At 36.0% G+C, this 17032-nt stretch overlaps 2 protein-coding genes across 2 annotated transcripts in view; one reads left to right on the forward strand and one right to left on the reverse strand.

The window, feature by feature from the left end:
* Positions 1–4571: 4571 nt before the first annotated feature.
* On the reverse strand, positions 4572–6835 carry LOC129218203 (uncharacterized). The gene is made up of 2 exons (XM_054852419.1): positions 5713–6835; positions 4572–4612 (listed from the first exon to the last, which is right to left on the reverse strand). Exons 1-2 carry the CDS (start codon positions 6833–6835, stop codon positions 4572–4574), a joined length of 1164 nt encoding a protein of 387 aa, XP_054708394.1.
* A 212-nt stretch (positions 6836–7047) lies between these two features.
* LOC129218204 (uncharacterized) overlaps positions 7048–17032 on the forward strand; it is a 33961-nt gene continuing 23976 nt past the window's right edge. Inside the window, exon 1 of the mRNA XM_054852420.1 lies at positions 7048–8627. Within this exon, the coding sequence (XP_054708395.1) occupies positions 7048–8627 (1580 nt within the window). The remainder of the gene's footprint in view (positions 8628–17032) is intronic.

Consider the following 17032-nt stretch of genomic DNA (forward strand, 5'->3'; position numbering starts at 1 on the left):
GCAAAATCAATAACCCATCACAACCGGCCTACTTGTCTTAATTCATTGCCAATAGCTGACTCCGGCACCATACTAAACGTTGCTGGCTACGTTGTGGGGTCAATGGCAGTCTTCTTAGCGGACGCCGTGATTGCAGATCACGTGCTACCAAACAACGGGAAATTGTTCTGGTTGAGACGGGAACATTCAGGGTATTTTGCACCTGTTACAGAATCAAAGAACAAGTGACTTGTGGGTCTGCTACAGCTTGTCGGTGCATGCGTCGATCCACGCGTTCTGACGTCACTCTGGCTGCCCCTGCACCCCTCAATCTTGCCACATTTCGTTGTTCCAACCATCTTCGGCACATCCGATGCACCGTGCTCGCATCCATGTAGGTATGAGCTGCGATTTGACGTACGGACCAACCTCCCTTCTCAGTCCGATCACCATACCCCTCGTAAAATCGCCTATCTGCTGGAAGTGCCTTCGTTGACGGCTGCCTGGCATTCTCTCAAGTTACACTTATCCACCAAGACAAAAACAAAATTTCTTTGATAATTTTCCAGTCAGAAATAACGACACGAATATTGCCCATTCTGCAAGTTCCTTCCATTATATATTACTTCACGTGCGTCGGAGAGCTGCGCATTTCACATCATTTACATAACTCAGTGATGTACGTCTACTCTAAAATGTGCATAAATTTCTGAATACTCCTTCTTGGTGTTGCATTTTCAATGTCGAGCAGTATATATATATATATATATATATATTATTATTATTATTATTATTGCCTCCAAGAATTAAGGTACGACCTGTTTTTTGCGTCTAATTTACCAATAAATGAATGTATAGAAACATCGAAATTTCAGGAAATGCGCATTAAATTGATATTTATTGAATATTCTATGATTCACAATAGAAAACACACGGTTTTTAAAAGTACTGAGTTGGAATTTAAAAACAAAAATGAACAAGTAAAAGATAGCGTGTTCGCCTTGTGCAAATAATTATTGTTAAGAAATCATTTCGAAAGATGCTCTTGGGGTAAAAAGGACACAGTCACCCAGCTAAAAATAATCTTCAGAAAAATTTGCTGTATTTTTCAAGATCTCTGCAGATTTTTAAAAGACAAAAAAAATCAGCATTTTGTCTACATTATAATCTGCAGAAAATAAGCACAAAAGGTTTTCTTTTTAGTTTTCTATTCTAAAGATTTTTTGAAAATAAAAAAAATCTGTAAATTGTCTTCAGGTAGATCTGCAGAAAATCTTCAAAAAAAATTATCTTACAGTTTTCTCTAAATAGTTTGCAGATATTTTATGGTCATCAAAAAAAAAATCTGTATTTCAATTTAAATTGTTTTTAAAATTTTAATTACACAGCATAAAAGTTGACTGTTCTATTTTTTTTTTTTTCAATATTGAAACTGATATTTTTTATCTGTATTTCCTCTTTAAGAACATGTTTTACAACATTCTCTCATTACAGCTTTTTTTTAATGGATGTGAAAGAAAACTAGTTACTTAACAAGAAGAAATTCATTCTCATGCTGTGTATAACAATATTTATTTATTATTTATTTATTTAATTATTTATTTTCATTTCTTTACTTTAAAAAATGTAGGTATATGTGGATAAACGTGTTCGTAAGGTAAGAAAATCATACTAATAAATGGAAAAATTAAAGTTCAACAGATTAAAAATATTAATTTTTGTCTCGATTAATTTTTACTGCTTCAATATTTTTTCACAATTTACATTTTTTTAAAAACATTTTCAGAGTTTACAGAAAAATTAAAGAAATTGCTTTGTTTTTCTAATTTAAATCAGTAATAAATAACTTAAACTTTTTTTTCCAGGAAATTTGATTTATATTCTGATAACTTAAATTAAAATTTAAAAGCATTTCAACACGTCTAAAACATTTAAGAAATAAAAAATGTCTGTTTATTGTATTATACAAATAATATGACATGAAAATAAATTTTAATATAAGTGAATGATTCAAATCAAAAGAAAGTGAAATAACAATACAGCATTATTTTGTTGAAAACAAAACGATATTGAATAACGCAAGTTATTACATGGTATGAAAGGGTTTCAAAAATGTCAATTTCAAGAAGGATACGGATCTGAAAAGAGTCAAATTTGTCTCATTTGGAAAAAAATCAGGAAATTGAAATTAAATAGGAACAAATATGACTTGAACTAATGTTCGCGAACGGCATTCCGCCTAGTACAAACGCACCGAACGCCAATCCTCTTACCATCCGTTCCACACTATGCGGGTGCCACAGGGCTACGAGAGCAGATGACCGCTCGACCAGGTGACGCGCATTGTTTTTGCTCCTTTACGGAAACAAATAAGTAGGGCAATTTCACGTTTCATCATTAGAAACCAATGAAAAAATATTGGATTCATGCCCCGGTTTACAAAAAGGTAAGACACTTTAAAATTCAACACTTATTATTTGATTAAATTAACTTTTACTTAATAAGTGTATAGTAGTTTAGGGTTAGTTTGAAAAATTTATACCTAATCAGAGGTTTTTAATTTTTGAAATATTTACTTTTTCACCGATTGACTTAACATTTTGAACAAACATTTACGTTGTCAATATCTATTAATAAAAAAAATGTGTTACGATGCCTCAATAATAACCAGCCTAATTAACTTAATTACTTTCCACCACGTGGTCGATTTAGGAGAATTTTGCGAAATTTTTAATTCTTACAAATAGTTCTATTTATTATTTCGTCTTGAAACTTCATACTAATTTTACAATCATAGCGATGTATTTTTGTGACAATTTTGGTTTGATTATTTCAATTTGCATAAGCTCAAAATTAATAAATTTAAATTTTCATTTCGGAGGAGTAGTCCAAGTTTTAATGATATTTTTTTATTAAACGCACATGAAACACCACTCTGTAGTGAATTTACTCAGTTTTATTAAAGAAATGTCGAAACTTAAAATTAAAAATGTTTTCGGATTTTTATTGCATTACTTTTATTTGTTATTAGTTATCTACTAGTTTTAATTTGCTGGGTACATTTTTTGCAGTTTATTTACAGATTTTCTGCAGAATATTTTCAAAAAGCATATGCGGAAAATTTGAACATATTTTAAGAGTTCTTTCTTTAGAAAATCTGCAGATACAGATCTGCAGAATATTTAAGTATATTTGAAACATACTTTCTTCACAAAATCTGCAGGAAAAAATCTGCAGAGAATTTGAGCATATTTGGAACATTCTTTCTGCAAAAAATCTACAGATAAAAACTGCAGATTTTCTTTAGAAAGCATGTTCCAAATATGCTTAAATTTTCTGCAGATTTTTTAAAAGATTTTCTGCAGATTTTTTTAGCTGGGCACTGTCGCTTCTTGTACCATTTTTAAAAACAACAATATCATGATTAATAGTAGCACCTTTTACTACATTAGAGAATGTTATTTTTTGAATGTGTCCAGCCTATTTGACATTTTTTTTCATCATAAAATCAACCTATCTAGAAGAAAGACAAATAAACGAATACAGTAAACAAGTCTAGATAGCAATAATACGTTGATGGGGATGTCAAACTCCAAATATTTTAAATAAGCAGCAAAAAGCTTTTTTAATCCCTCACATAGAATGCAATGTTTGTTTTTGATAATTTTCTTCAAAGTGTGAAAAAAGAAATGAACACAAAAGCTCAAAAGAGTACAAAAACTTCAACTGTTTTTCTATTAAAATGTCATAGTTTCCTACGGCAAAAGGTAGTTCTCTTTGGCTCTAGCTATAACAGAACTCTACTGAAATAAATGAAAAGAGGCATAAAGGCAGTTTCAAAGAATAAACATCCAAATATTAACAATAGAATCATGAAAGTTTTTTAAATTCAGTATATAAAATGCATGTACTGGATTTATCTAAAATCTGTTTTTCATCAAACATTTTCTTATTATGGTTAATATATTGCATAGTGGGGGAAAAGTGGGTACAGTGAGAGAGGGAGAGTTTTCTATTTGGGTATTTCCACCATCGTAAAACTTTTGAAAAGTCAGGTAGACATACTATAAAAAATATCATTAAAACGAGTAAAATATCTCCATTCTTTGTTTTATTGTTTCTAAATTGTTAGATACACTTTACAGACTGGTGTTCTTAATCTTACATTAGCCCATTAACTAAGGGGCAGTTTAGCAGTAGAATGATGTCGGTTATTTTGCTTGTCTGAGACTACCAGCTATTGAGTTTATATTTTGCAATGAGAGAAGACTGAGACAGGAACAGTGAGACACCATTTATTCATTGCTCTCTGCTCCCATGGCACTTTTACGTTAAAAGTGGAGAAATAATACATAGAATTAAACTTAATTACAACTAGCCTGTTTATGTAAATAATAATAATAAAATAAGTTTGAAAGCCCTGCACCAACAAAATACGGATGCTTGATTGAAATTACGACTTTATAGCTATACAATACCACATAAAATTTTCCATTTCGTACATATTCTATTTACATTATTTTTTATTGTTTCATTACAATATGATAAATGTAATACCTAATATTTTTCCACATTTCAAAATTTCAACATGCCTAGAAAATCAGGAAGGCATATGAGCTATTTTGAAGATTTCCTGAAACAGACAAGAAATATGCTGTTATACTAGTAATAGAAAAAGGCTATACTGAAAGCGCTCCTTCCTTTCTAATGCAACATCACAAGATGACACTTTAGGTGAATTTACTAATTTAGGATCATTTGAATTATTATATCTTAGTCCCAAACAAATGCGTGGTAGATGTCGCTACTGTGTATTAAGATGACATGAAATTTCCTTTTCCAAAGGCAATAGCTCATACTAGAGACCCTACATATACCAGGCCGAACTGTCCGCCATTTTGGATCAAAAGTCGGAGAAATATTACCACACTAGATGTGTTTTCGCTTCCTTTCAGCTTCATTTTATGTTAGCGTAATGCATTCGTTTTTGTCCCAGATTGACATTAGAACAACAGTGTCATATTTTGAAAAAAATAAACAAACCAGAAAACGTAAGAGTGAAGGCTTTCACGGCCGGTGTCAATATTATGAAAGGATTCCGGGCTGTTGTGCCGTGGTCTGAGTGTATATTCTCCAAACGTTTCGGCTGCATCTGCGGCAGCCATCCTCAGTGGTTCCGAGTTCGTAACTTCCAGGGAAGAGACTTCTTGGCAACTGATGCAAGTGTCGAAGTGCTGTCAACATTTATAGGGCATGGGTCCTCTTGGTTCTGGACTGGGATTGGCTGGTGAACGTCTGTCTTCATCGCTTCCTGATTGGAGCTTAGGCTCTCCTTTTCCTGCTCGGGGATTGGCTGCTGGGGATTCAGCTGAAGGTCCATCCTTGTTTCTGATTGGCTGGAGGTTCTTGTTGTTTTGATCCTTTTCAGTATGGGATGCCAGAGCTTGTTCATCTTTATTCCTTCTTCTTTTTTGTTGCAATTATTTGGATGTTTGAATATCTCGATGGCTTCTCTGTTCAATCTCGCATAATAATGGCAAGTCCTTGAAAGTATTTTTGTCTCTTTGAATTTGATGTCATGGTTCCCCTCACTAAAAGAGTGTTCTGCGACTGCTGACTTCTGAGTGTGGCCTAGTCGGCAATTTCTTTGATGTTCTTTGATTCTAGTGTTGACGCTTCTCTTAGTAGTTCCAATATAGGTAGATCCGCAGGAACAGGGAATCTTGTGAACACCTGCGACGGACAAGGGATCTCTTGCATCTTTCACAGATCGTAATAAGTCGCTGGTTCGGTGGGTGGGTTTGAAAACAGTCTTGATATTGTGGCGTCGCAGAAGTCTTTCGATTCTATCAGTGACGTCCTCAACGTAGGGAAGGTAGGCTGTGGACTTGATCGGATCTTCTTTAAGTGGCTGTTTTTTTATTTTGGGGTGGAAGGCTCTTTTGATCTCTTGCTTTGAAAAACCGTTGGCTTGGAAAACATTTGTGAGGTGGGAAATTTCATGCTCGATAGCAGTCGGTTCGCAGATTCTGTTGGCTCTCACGAATAAAGTTTTCATTACACCTCTCTTCTGTCGAGGATGGTGATTAGAGTCCTTGTGTAGATAGCGATCAGTATGTGTAGGTTTGCGATAAACACGATGGCCTAGGGATCCGTCATCTCTGCGACTGACCAAGACATCCAGGAAAGGCAACTTCCCGTCGTTTTCGGTTTCCATCGTAAATTGGACATTCTCATGTTGGTTGTTTATGTGAGTCAAGAATCGGTGAAGTTCGTCTTTTCCATGGCTCCATATCACGAAAGTGTCGTCGACGTATCTGAGCCAGCAAGTCGGTTGTTTTCCCGCAGGGCTGAGGGCAACTTCTTCAAATTTCTCCATGTAGAAGTTGGCAATTAAAGGGCTCAATGGACTCCCCATGGCTACACCGTCTATCTGCTCATAGATGTCATTGTTCCACTGGAAATACGTGGTCGTTAAGACATGCTGGAATAAATCAGCGATATCTGGTGAAAATATTTCCCGTACGTTCTCCATGGCTTCCTTGATTGGAACTCTCGTAAAGAGAGAAACGACGTCGAAGCTTACCAAGATATCTGTTGACTGGAGACTGTAGGTTTTGAGCTTCTCTATGAAGTGGGACGAATCTCTAACAAAAGATTCCGTTGCCCCGACATGGGGTTTCAGCAAACTGGCAAGATGTTTAGAGAGGAGGTGAGTAGGAGAGTTTATGGCACTGACAATAGGTCTCAACGGCAACTCTTCTTTGTGGATTTTTGGCAATCCATATAATCTGGGGATGAGCGCTTCAGATGATGAAATTGTCTCCTTTGTTTTCTCAGGTAGTGTTGATTTCATAATTAGTGAGTTGGTCTTCTTCAAGATCCTGGATGTAGGGTCACGACGGAGTTTTACGTAGATCGTAGGGTCCAACAGATCCCTAATCTTTCTTCGGTAGTAGCCGAAGACCTGCCCTAGACATTTCCCGAGTGGTTGTAAACAAATCTAACCGAGTCTTGACAACCGCTGAAACGTCAATTTTCGCCAAAGGCGGCAACTTTGCTATCAGCATGAACTCCATTCCGACGGAGGACATTATTGCTAACATCGAATCAAGCCTAAGACAACTACCGCAAGCAGAGGCTGAAGAAATTCGGAGAGAAGCGTCCCGCATCCTGCACAAAGCCAAGCCACCAAGAAGTAATGTCAGCAATGCAGAGAGAAAAGCCATAAAAAGTCTCAATGAAGACAAAATGATTGTTATCCTACCGGCAGACAAAGGCAACGCTACGACTGTTCTCAACACCGAAGACTACCGAAGAAAGATTAGGGATCTGTTGGACCCTACGATCTACGTAAAACTCCGTCGTGACCCTACATCCAGGATCTTGAAGAAGACCAACTCACTAATTATGAAATCAACACTACCTGAGAAAACAAAGGAGACAATTTCATCATCTGAAGCGCTCATCCCCAGATTATATGGATTGCCGAAAAACCACAAAGAAGAGTTGCCGTTGAGACCTATTGTCAGTGCCATAAACTCTCCTACTCACCTCCTCTCTAAACATCTTGCCAGTTTGCTGAAACCCCATGTCGGGAAAACGGAATCTTTTGTTAGAGATTCGTCCCACTTCATAGAGAAGCTCAAAACCTTCAGTCTCCAGTCAACAGATATCTTGGTAAGCTTCGACGTCGTTTCTCTCTTTACGAGAGTTCCAATCAAGGAAGCCATGGAGAACGTACGGGAAATATTTTCACCAGATATCGCTGATTTATTCCAGCATGTCTTAACGACCACGTATTTCCAGTGGAACAATGACATCTATGAGCAGATAGACGGTGTAGCCATGGGGAGTCCATTGAGCCCTGTAATTGCCAACTTCTACATGGAGAAATTTGAAGAAGTTGCTCTCAGCACTGCGGAAAAACAACCGACTTGCTGGCTCAGATACGTCGACGACACTTTCGTGATATGGAGCCATGGAAAAGATGAACTTCACCGCTTCTTGACTCACATAAACAGCCAACATGAGAATATCCAATTTACGATGGAAACCGAAAACGACGGGAAGTTGCCTTTCCTGGATGTCTTGGTCAGTCGCAGAGATGACGGATCCCTAGGCCATCGTGTTTATCGCAAACCTACACATACTGATCGCTATCTACACAAGGACTCTAATCACCATCCTCGACAGAAGAGAGGTGTAATGAAAACTTTATTCGTGAGAGCCAACAGAATCTGCGAACCGACTGCTATCGAGCATGAAATTTCCCACCTCACAAATGTTTTCCAAGCCAACGGTTTTTCAAAGCAAGAGATCAAAAGAGCCTTCCACCCCAAAATAAAAAAACAGCCACTTAAAGAAGATCCGATCAAGTCCACAGCCTACCTTCCCTACGTTGAGGACGTCACTGATAGAATCGAAAGACTTCTGCGATGCCACAATATCAAGACTGTTTTCAAACCCACCCACCGAACCAGCGACTTATTACGATCTGTGAAAGATGCAAGAGATCCCTTGTCCGCCGCAGGTGTTTACAAGATTCCCTGTTCCTGCGGATCTACCTATATTGGAACTACTAAGAGAAGCGTCAACACTAGAATCAAAGAACATCAAAGAAATTGCCGACTAGGCCACACTCAGAAGTCAGCAGTCGCAGAACACTCTTTTCGTGAGGGGAACCATGACATCAAATTCAAGGAGATAAAAATACTTTCAAGGACTTGCCATTATTATGCGAGATTGAACAGAGAAGCCATCGAGATATTCAAACATCCAAATAATTTCAACAAAAAAGAAGAAGGAATAAAGATAAACAAGCTCTGGCATCCCATACTGAAAAGGATCAAAACAACAAGAACCTCCAGCCAATCAGAAACAAGGATGGACCTTCAGCTGAATCCCCAGCAGCCAATCCCCGAGCAGGAAAAGGAGAGCCTAAGCTCCAATCAGGAAGCGATGAAGACAGACGTTCACCAGCCAATCCCAGTCCAGAACCAAGAGGACCCATGCCCTATAAATGTTGACAGCACTTCGACACTTGCATCAGTTGCCAAGAAGTCTCTTCCCTGGAAGTTACGAACTCGGAACCACTGAGGATGGCTGCCGCAGATGCAGCCGAAACGTTTGGAGAATATACACTCAGACCACGGCACAACAGCCCGGAATCCTTTCATAATATAAACCACAAAACATCAAGAAATCGAAAACATTTCAATTGGTGAAATATAACATATATTATTATTATTCGGTTATTTGTGTGATTAATTATCTTGCTAAATAATTATGAAACTAGTATTACTTTACATTATTAATGCTCTTAGTAGTATTAGTGCAACTATATATTTTTATGTGCTAATACTATATACTTGAATTTCCATTAAGTGAATTTGTCCTATTTTTGGCAGCATTGCATTTTTGGATCTTAGCAATTAATTTATCAACTGATTTAAAAATGAAACAGTTGTATGAAAAAAAAAAGCATATTTCTTCAAACTAAATTACTCCATAGCGATAAAAATAGTACCGAGAATTTACATAACAATGTTTATTGCTATCGCACTGCCGCGTTTTAGCTTCGGATTTTCAGCAAATCGTCAATAAAATTGATTTTTTATCTTGGGTTATTAATTTTGAAATTTAAAGAAACAAAATCCTTTCTGTGAACTATTAGCACAGTACACTGCGGCACAATCACTTATTTTTACGATCTTAACATTCTTTCTTGCGTCTTTTAATAATTCACCCTATGGCAATGGCTCAAGAACAGACGGTCACTTTGATCCAAAATGGCGGATGCGTCGGCTCCCTAGTTATAGAGGCCTTAACTCATACCAAAATCAAACGACGACAATCATTATATGTCTACGTTAATTTAGATTCTTTCAAAAGCTGTTAATTCAAAAAATATGTATCTTACAGTTCCCTTTTATTGGGGGAATAGTCAGAAAAAATTGCATTTTGTCATAAATTTTTTCTTGTTTGTGTGATTTCGTAGTTTTTTCTAGATCCACTTTTATCGCACCTGTTACAGTGATAAACATTGTACCATTTGGAAGAATTTAATTTCCGTGTTTTTTTAATAATCAAAAATGCAATTGAGTTTTCGTGTCTCACTGTGCCCACTCTTCGCCAAGGTGTTAAAACCTAATTAACACCTGCATCGTGGTATGTTTCTCAATTAATGATTAATGTTACTTTTTTAAGATTCTTTTAGAAATAATACTTTTGCTTATTAGAAAACTCTTGATTTCAATCTCCCTCTCGTTTGAAAAAGAATATTCCTCAAGCATTTAAAACTAATGTACGAGGGTCACTTGATATACTATAAAATAATAGTAGCTAATACTGGACTATTTTTAAAGTACACTGCTCAAAACAATTAGGGGAGTAAGCAAAAAAGTGAGGAAAAGCGCTCGAGACAGCCACATATTGGCATACAATGGATAGTACACGCGTATCAATACGCAATACAGAAAAAAAAGTTAAAAAAATTTGGAATTCAGCTTTAATTCTTTAAAAATATGGAAAAAACATGAAAATATGGTTTGGGGCAACAATTTGGTTACTAGTAAACGATAAAAAATGTACTGTTTAGACATGATGCATGAGTTTTAATAGGGCGTGTAGTCTCCTCGAACAGCTAAGACTGCTGCACACCTGTTTGCCATGGATGCGATGAGGTTATCGATCTAACTTCGGGGAATACTGTTCCACTCCTCAAGATGTGCAATCTCCAAGTCTCGAACAGTAGCAGGCGGCCTTGGTCGCGCAGCAATGCGTCGTCCCGAGCATGTCCCAAACATGCTCGTTTGGCTTCAGGTAAGGAGAGCACGCTGGCCATTCCATACACTCTATTGTTTTAGCTTTAAGCATGTTCTCCACCAGACGAGCTCTATACGTTCGGGCATAATCATCCAATGTCTCCAACGTAAGGGGTGACATGAGGTTTCAGTATCTCGTCTGCATGCCTTCCGCCCGTCAAAGTGCCATTGCGAATGATATGCAGGTCCGTACTGCCGTGTGCAAGTAAAGGGCAGTAACTGCAAATTTTTCATTCTTCATTTTTTTTGCATTTTTGTCATCTACTGTACGTTATCTTTATTGTACATGCTCGCTTATTTTGTTTCCGCTGAAAAAAAAGCGGAAAAAAGACGTCTAATTCCAACATTTCTCTAGTATTAGCATTGAATCCAAAACGCGTTTCTTCAAATATCTCGAAAACTCATTTCTGCAGATACTGTCGTTTACCTGCACACGGCAGCGTGCAACCGCCTTAGCTGATTCCACCACAAACCATCCAACCAGCTCGCCGGTTTTGTGACATTTTACGAATGAATGCGGGGTTATTTCGAATGTCCCTGTCCTTCCATACCAGAACACGTCAGATGTCACACTACAGACTAATTTGGGACTCGTCTGTAAACAGCACTGAGCTCCAATCATGTTGCTCCCAATCTTGATGTTCAGCAGTCCATTTTCTTCCGGCCGCACGGTGGCGTGGGGTCAACGGAATGCAGACCATTGGCCTATGTGCATAGAGCCCTCCCTCATGAAGCCGATTACGTATGATTGGATGGACACTCTTCGACCTGTAGCCAAACGCAACTGTCTTTGCAGCTGCGTAGCATTCGCTGTTTCGTTTCGACGGGCTGTTAATCGTATATACCGGTCATCAGTTGATGTAGTGGAGCATGGCGACCTTGCCGTGGTCGATGTCTAACATTTCCTTTTTCTTGGAATCGATTCCACAGCCATGTAACAGCACTTCTGGTGACTCCAACAGCGTCCGCAACACTACGTGTGTTTGCCCGGATTCCAGTCTGCCTATAACAGCCATGCCATGGATTCCGGTAAATCACGTTGTTAAGACATTCTCAAGTAACCTTATCTCAAAAACAAATACTGCGCAATCGAATTTCACAGTCACAGCAATAAAACAGACGTTTTTGCAACATCCCAAAATCTGCCCTCTTTCTTTTTTCTGGTTTTTGACGTCATGAACTTTGATTTACATATAAAGTTTTCTTAGTCCGTTTCCTGGTAATTTCCTGGTAATTATGGATGATTCATTTTTTGTTACTTATTGGTATACATCTTTGCGTAATTTTGTTAAAACATGTGCTTCCCTAATTGTTTTAAACAGTGTATTTAAAATTAAAATAGTGATTAGTAGGTGGAAAATGCTTTAAATAAAATGCCTAATAGTGATGAAAAAATATTGACTGTTTGGCAGAATATTCAGCATGGCATAACATTGGTGAAATAATCTGGTCAAATGTTCGGCCATACCCAATAAAGGCGCAAAAGGATTAAGTTGAGTAATTGAACAAGTAACAATGGTAAGAATATAAAAAAATAATAGTTTAAAAAACTAATAAAACACGTTTTAGTAGCAAAATGAACTAAAAAGTTAAAAATAATCTTTGGATGACAAGTATATAAAGTAATTGACCAAACACTTAATTTTACTGTAATAAAAAGAAGCGTGGGGGGCTGTCTATTTACATTTTTGCATGGATAACAAGTTGAAGAAATTTAAGACAACTGATAAAAAGCCACCCACGCTTTTTTTTTTCATAACAGTAAAATTAAACGTTTGGTCAATTACTTTATATACTTGTCATCCAAACATTACTTTTAACTTTTTAGTTCATTTTGCTACTGAAGCGTGTTTTTTTAGTTTTTTAAACTATTATTTTACTTTTTAGTTCATTCTGCTACAAAAGCGTGTTGTATTTAGTTTTTTAAAAAACGGATTTTATTATAATGGAATGTATCTTAGTATTATATTGCATTGTTTGCATCAGACATTTTGAATGCTTTCTGGTAAGTTCATGTGCAAAAATTGTTACACTCCGCAGCTCTGATTTGTACATTGTAAGTAATTCTAATAAGCCCCTGGCTATTTGTCCAAAGGAAAGTTGGACCCACAAACATACAAGTTAAGCTAATAAAAGCGTGTTAATTAGAATAAACTAATAACTTATCGTTCATAAATTAATTTGATTATAGAATATTGCATTGTCATCGGGTCTGAGGTTGCATTCTAAATTTTAAAAGAATCAGATTACAAAAAGTGGGTGAAAATTGAGTTGCAAGATTATAAATTTAATCAGTGTAGACTGGTTAAGAACGCACTCTCAATGATTTCCGGAGGTGGACGTCAGCCCTTAGACCGCTCTTCCACGAACACTCATAAAGAGGTGGAATGTACTAACAGTAATAAGCAACTAGCTCTTAGTCCAAAGGAGAGTTACTCACAAACATACAAGTGAAACTAATAAAAGCGTGGTAATAAATTCGTAGGTATTAATCATTTCTGTATGAATTTTTGTTGTGTGTCAGCTAGGCTGGCAATTTGAAGTGCGCTGCTTCTTTTTTCCAACTGTACCGTAATTTGGTGTGAAGTCTGACTTGTACAGTACACATATGCCATAAGGACCCGTTTACAGGGTAAGCAACCATTCACAGCACAACAACACATTTACACAAAGAAAGGACAACGACAGGAGAAAAAAAGTACGTCCATGACTGAGCGGGGATTTGAACCCAGACCTTCCTGTCTCAGTCAGACTTCTGTGATCACTAGACAAGGGATTCGGCTTTTAAACGGTGTCCCAAAATTAAAACCGTTTACCCGCCAATGTTCCAAAAATGGAACATCATATTTAAGTGAAAATTTTCCCAAGAAATAACGTTAAAATAAACAAGTTTTTTTTAACACAGTTTAGTCTTATTTCAAAGTATTTTTTGATTTCCTGCTTGATTGTTTATATGTTTTCAATTATTTATTGCGATTTTTCAAAGATGAGTGTTTTTTTTAGCTTTTTGCAACTTTTTCTTATAAAATTTACCAAAAATTGACTTTTTCAGAAAATGTGATGATATTTATTATAGTTGAGAAAAATACTTCAATGTACGATTTTAAAATGCTTGTAGAAATGTACATTGATATTTCCGAAAGGTGTGCCCCTTCAAAATAGCATGTTCCAATTTTGGAACATTGGCGCTTTTAGGGAGTCAAATTTCCAAGAAGTAAATCGTACGACTTCCAAGGGGAAATTTCATTTTTCGTAATATATGTTTCTTTTTTTTTTCATTTTGAATGTACTCTGATGTAGATGTTGGCAAAACCAAGTTTATATTTTGAAAGGATATGACGTTTCGTTAGCAAAGAAAATAATAAGTCTTCTGTTTGACGGACTATACGGCTCCGAATCCACACCTGCTCGGACAGCTGCATTGTCACGTGATAATAAAAAATAATATTAGTGAGCGTTTTATTCTTCATATTTTAAATGCAGTTCAATAATTCGCTAGCTTTGTTTTCGAGCGAAACAAAATTCTGTTTGACGTATACTAACTGTTCATAAATGTTACAAAAATGTCTACAAGATTTCTTACTGTAGAACAAGCTGTGGCTTATTTAGAGACATTGTCAGATTCGGATTTGTCAGATGTAGATATATGCCAATTACCCCTGATAAACTAGGCAATATCACTGAGGAAGAATAGATGTTGACAGAGATGAAATCCTACAATTTTTTGGTTTGTTGCTTTTGAGTGGGTACCATTCTGTTCCTTCTGAAGATATGTATTGGAGCAGTGCAGAAGATACATCTGTGCTAATTGTACCAACAGTTATGCCTCAAAATCGTTTTCGAAAAATAAAAAACAACTTTCATTTGATGGACAACCATGAATTAAAACAAAATGATAAACTAAGAAAAGTTTTCCCTATTTACGAAGAATTGTGTAAAAACCCTCAACAATTTGGTGTATTTTATGAAAAATCGAGCATAGATGAATCTATGGTTTCCTATTACGGACGGCATTCATGTAAAATGTTTATTAGATGAAAACCAATAAGATTCGTCTTCAAAATTTGGATGCTGTGCTCTTCAAGTGGATACCCATATTCCATGGAGATTTATTCAGGCAAAAAAGAAAGATCCCCTGATGTGCAATTAGGATCCATGTACGAGCAACAGGAACAATTCGTGAAAACCGAACTGGCCATTGTCCACGGAAATTCAAAAAAGCCCTTTCTAAAGAAGATCGAGGAAATTTTGACTATCGATCTGATGGATCAGTGTACATGTGCAGCTGGAATAATAATGCAGTGGTTACAGTAGCATCTAATTGTTATACACATGAGCCACTTGCATCTGTAAAATGTTACTCAAATGCGCAGAAATGCAAGATAGATGTGCCACAACCTCATCTTATCAAGAGATACAATGAAGGATTGGGGGGTGTGGACGTCTAGGATAAACTTTTAGGCAGCTACAGACGTCATTTGAGGAGTAAAAAATGGTGGTGGAATCTTTTTAGTAATGTTCTGAATGTTTCAGTTGTAGCTAGTTGGTTACTTCATTGTGAGTTACACGAAGTCAAGATGAAGCATTTAGAGTTCCGAAGAGGAATAACAACTAACCTCCTAAAAAGAGAAGTACTAGTAGAAAGTCATCCAGGGCCTCGTTGTCATTTACATAAACGGTCAAGAATGTCTGACGGACATTATATTGTATCTGCATCCCAAGGACGTTGCGCGGTGTGCAAAAAGATACGACTAAGAAATGTGACAAACGACTTCACCAGCAATGCTTCCTTTCATATCATGGGCATTAGATATTTCTGTATTGGATTTTCTGAATTCTGATATGTACATAAATGCAATTTAAAATATTATTTTTTCCGTAATAATGTATGCTAAGATAAAAACCGCATTCAAAACCTCTTAGTTTAAAAAAATTCTCTGAAAAAAAAACTTCATGTAAAGCGCCAATGTTTCAAAAATGGAACACACTGAAAAACATAGTAAAAATTTTTTTTCTGGAAATTTTATTTTATTTCTGTATTTACTATACATAAATAGACATAATTTCAAAAAATTACTCAAATTTGATCATCCGTCAATAGTTCGGCGGTTAAACGGTTAACGCAAGATTTGAATTTGCCACAATTTTTGCTGTAAATTGTTGGCAGCCACGGAAAAAGAACAATTTGACAGCTGGGAGTTTAGGGTTAGTAAAAATGGAGTGTTATGCTATTATAAAGCCAGCGAAACAATTCAATCACTGCATAAGGAATTTCCTGTTCGTGTACTCTCTCGTTTCGGTGATACGAATTGTACCCTAGATCATGTGATTTTACATCATTAGACTTCTTTCTATGGGGTTATTTGAAGTCAAACGTCTATGTCAGCAATCCCACAACCACCCGCGCATTACCTAATTGTGAAATCGAGCGCCAATAACAGTAAACCGCTTGACCCGCCCAAACTTTCATTATTTTTCAAATAATTGTTCGATAATGAAAACGCATTATATAATCGAAAGCGCTCCATTTGTAATAACCCTAGATCCTCAGCTGCCAAATTGTTCTTTTTTCAAGATTGCCCACAATTTATTGCAAAAATGGCGGCAAATTCATATCTTGCGTTAATTTTCGGACACACTTTATATGAAGTGCAACCATTTTTATACTTTAATAGTTTTAAGTTACTTACTAATATGTGTTCTTTAATATAATTTTATATGTACTTAAATTTTATATGTAATGTAATTTTATATGTAACTTAAAAGTAATAATAAGTTTAAAATTGTAACTTACATAAGATTTCTTGAACTGTTTTTAGTGTAGAGCTAAAAGTCAGTGTTCTATTCAGATACAAAGTAAAACTACAATATCTCAACATTTTTTGCTTCAGTTTTTTTTTTTTTTTTTTTCAAGTCATAGTAAAAGCTTAAAGTTTACAATGTACAACACTACATTATACTTTTGTTCACTACAATATACTTCTCATATTTGGGTTCTGAAGAGCAATTAACGTCATTTATAGTTCAAAGCTTGAAGTTTTTATTTATTATTTATTTCTTTTTAATTATTATTATTAAATGATGAGCAGAAAACTATATATATAAATTATATTCTTAAATCACAGATGTGTAACTATATATACCGTAAGAAAAACACTAATTTATTTGAAGTCCTAAAATATTGTTAAATTTTACCGACTAGTCATATTCAATGGGAAAGGAGGCTG

Source organism: Uloborus diversus, chromosome 3 (assembly GCF_026930045.1).
Source record: "Uloborus diversus isolate 005 chromosome 3, Udiv.v.3.1, whole genome shotgun sequence".
Lineage (NCBI taxonomy): Eukaryota > Metazoa > Arthropoda > Arachnida > Araneae > Uloboridae > Uloborus > Uloborus diversus.

Bases quoted from the DNA above. Each gene is read 5' to 3' on its own strand.
- LOC129218203 (XM_054852419.1), bottom strand. From the start codon at position 6,835: ATGAAATCAACACTACCTGAGAAAACAAAGGAGACAATTTCATCATCT. The intron at 4,613-5,712 runs GTGTTCACAAGA...TGTCTGTTTCAG, and splicing joins AGATCCCTTGTCCGTCGCAG to GAAATCTTCAAAATAGCTCA.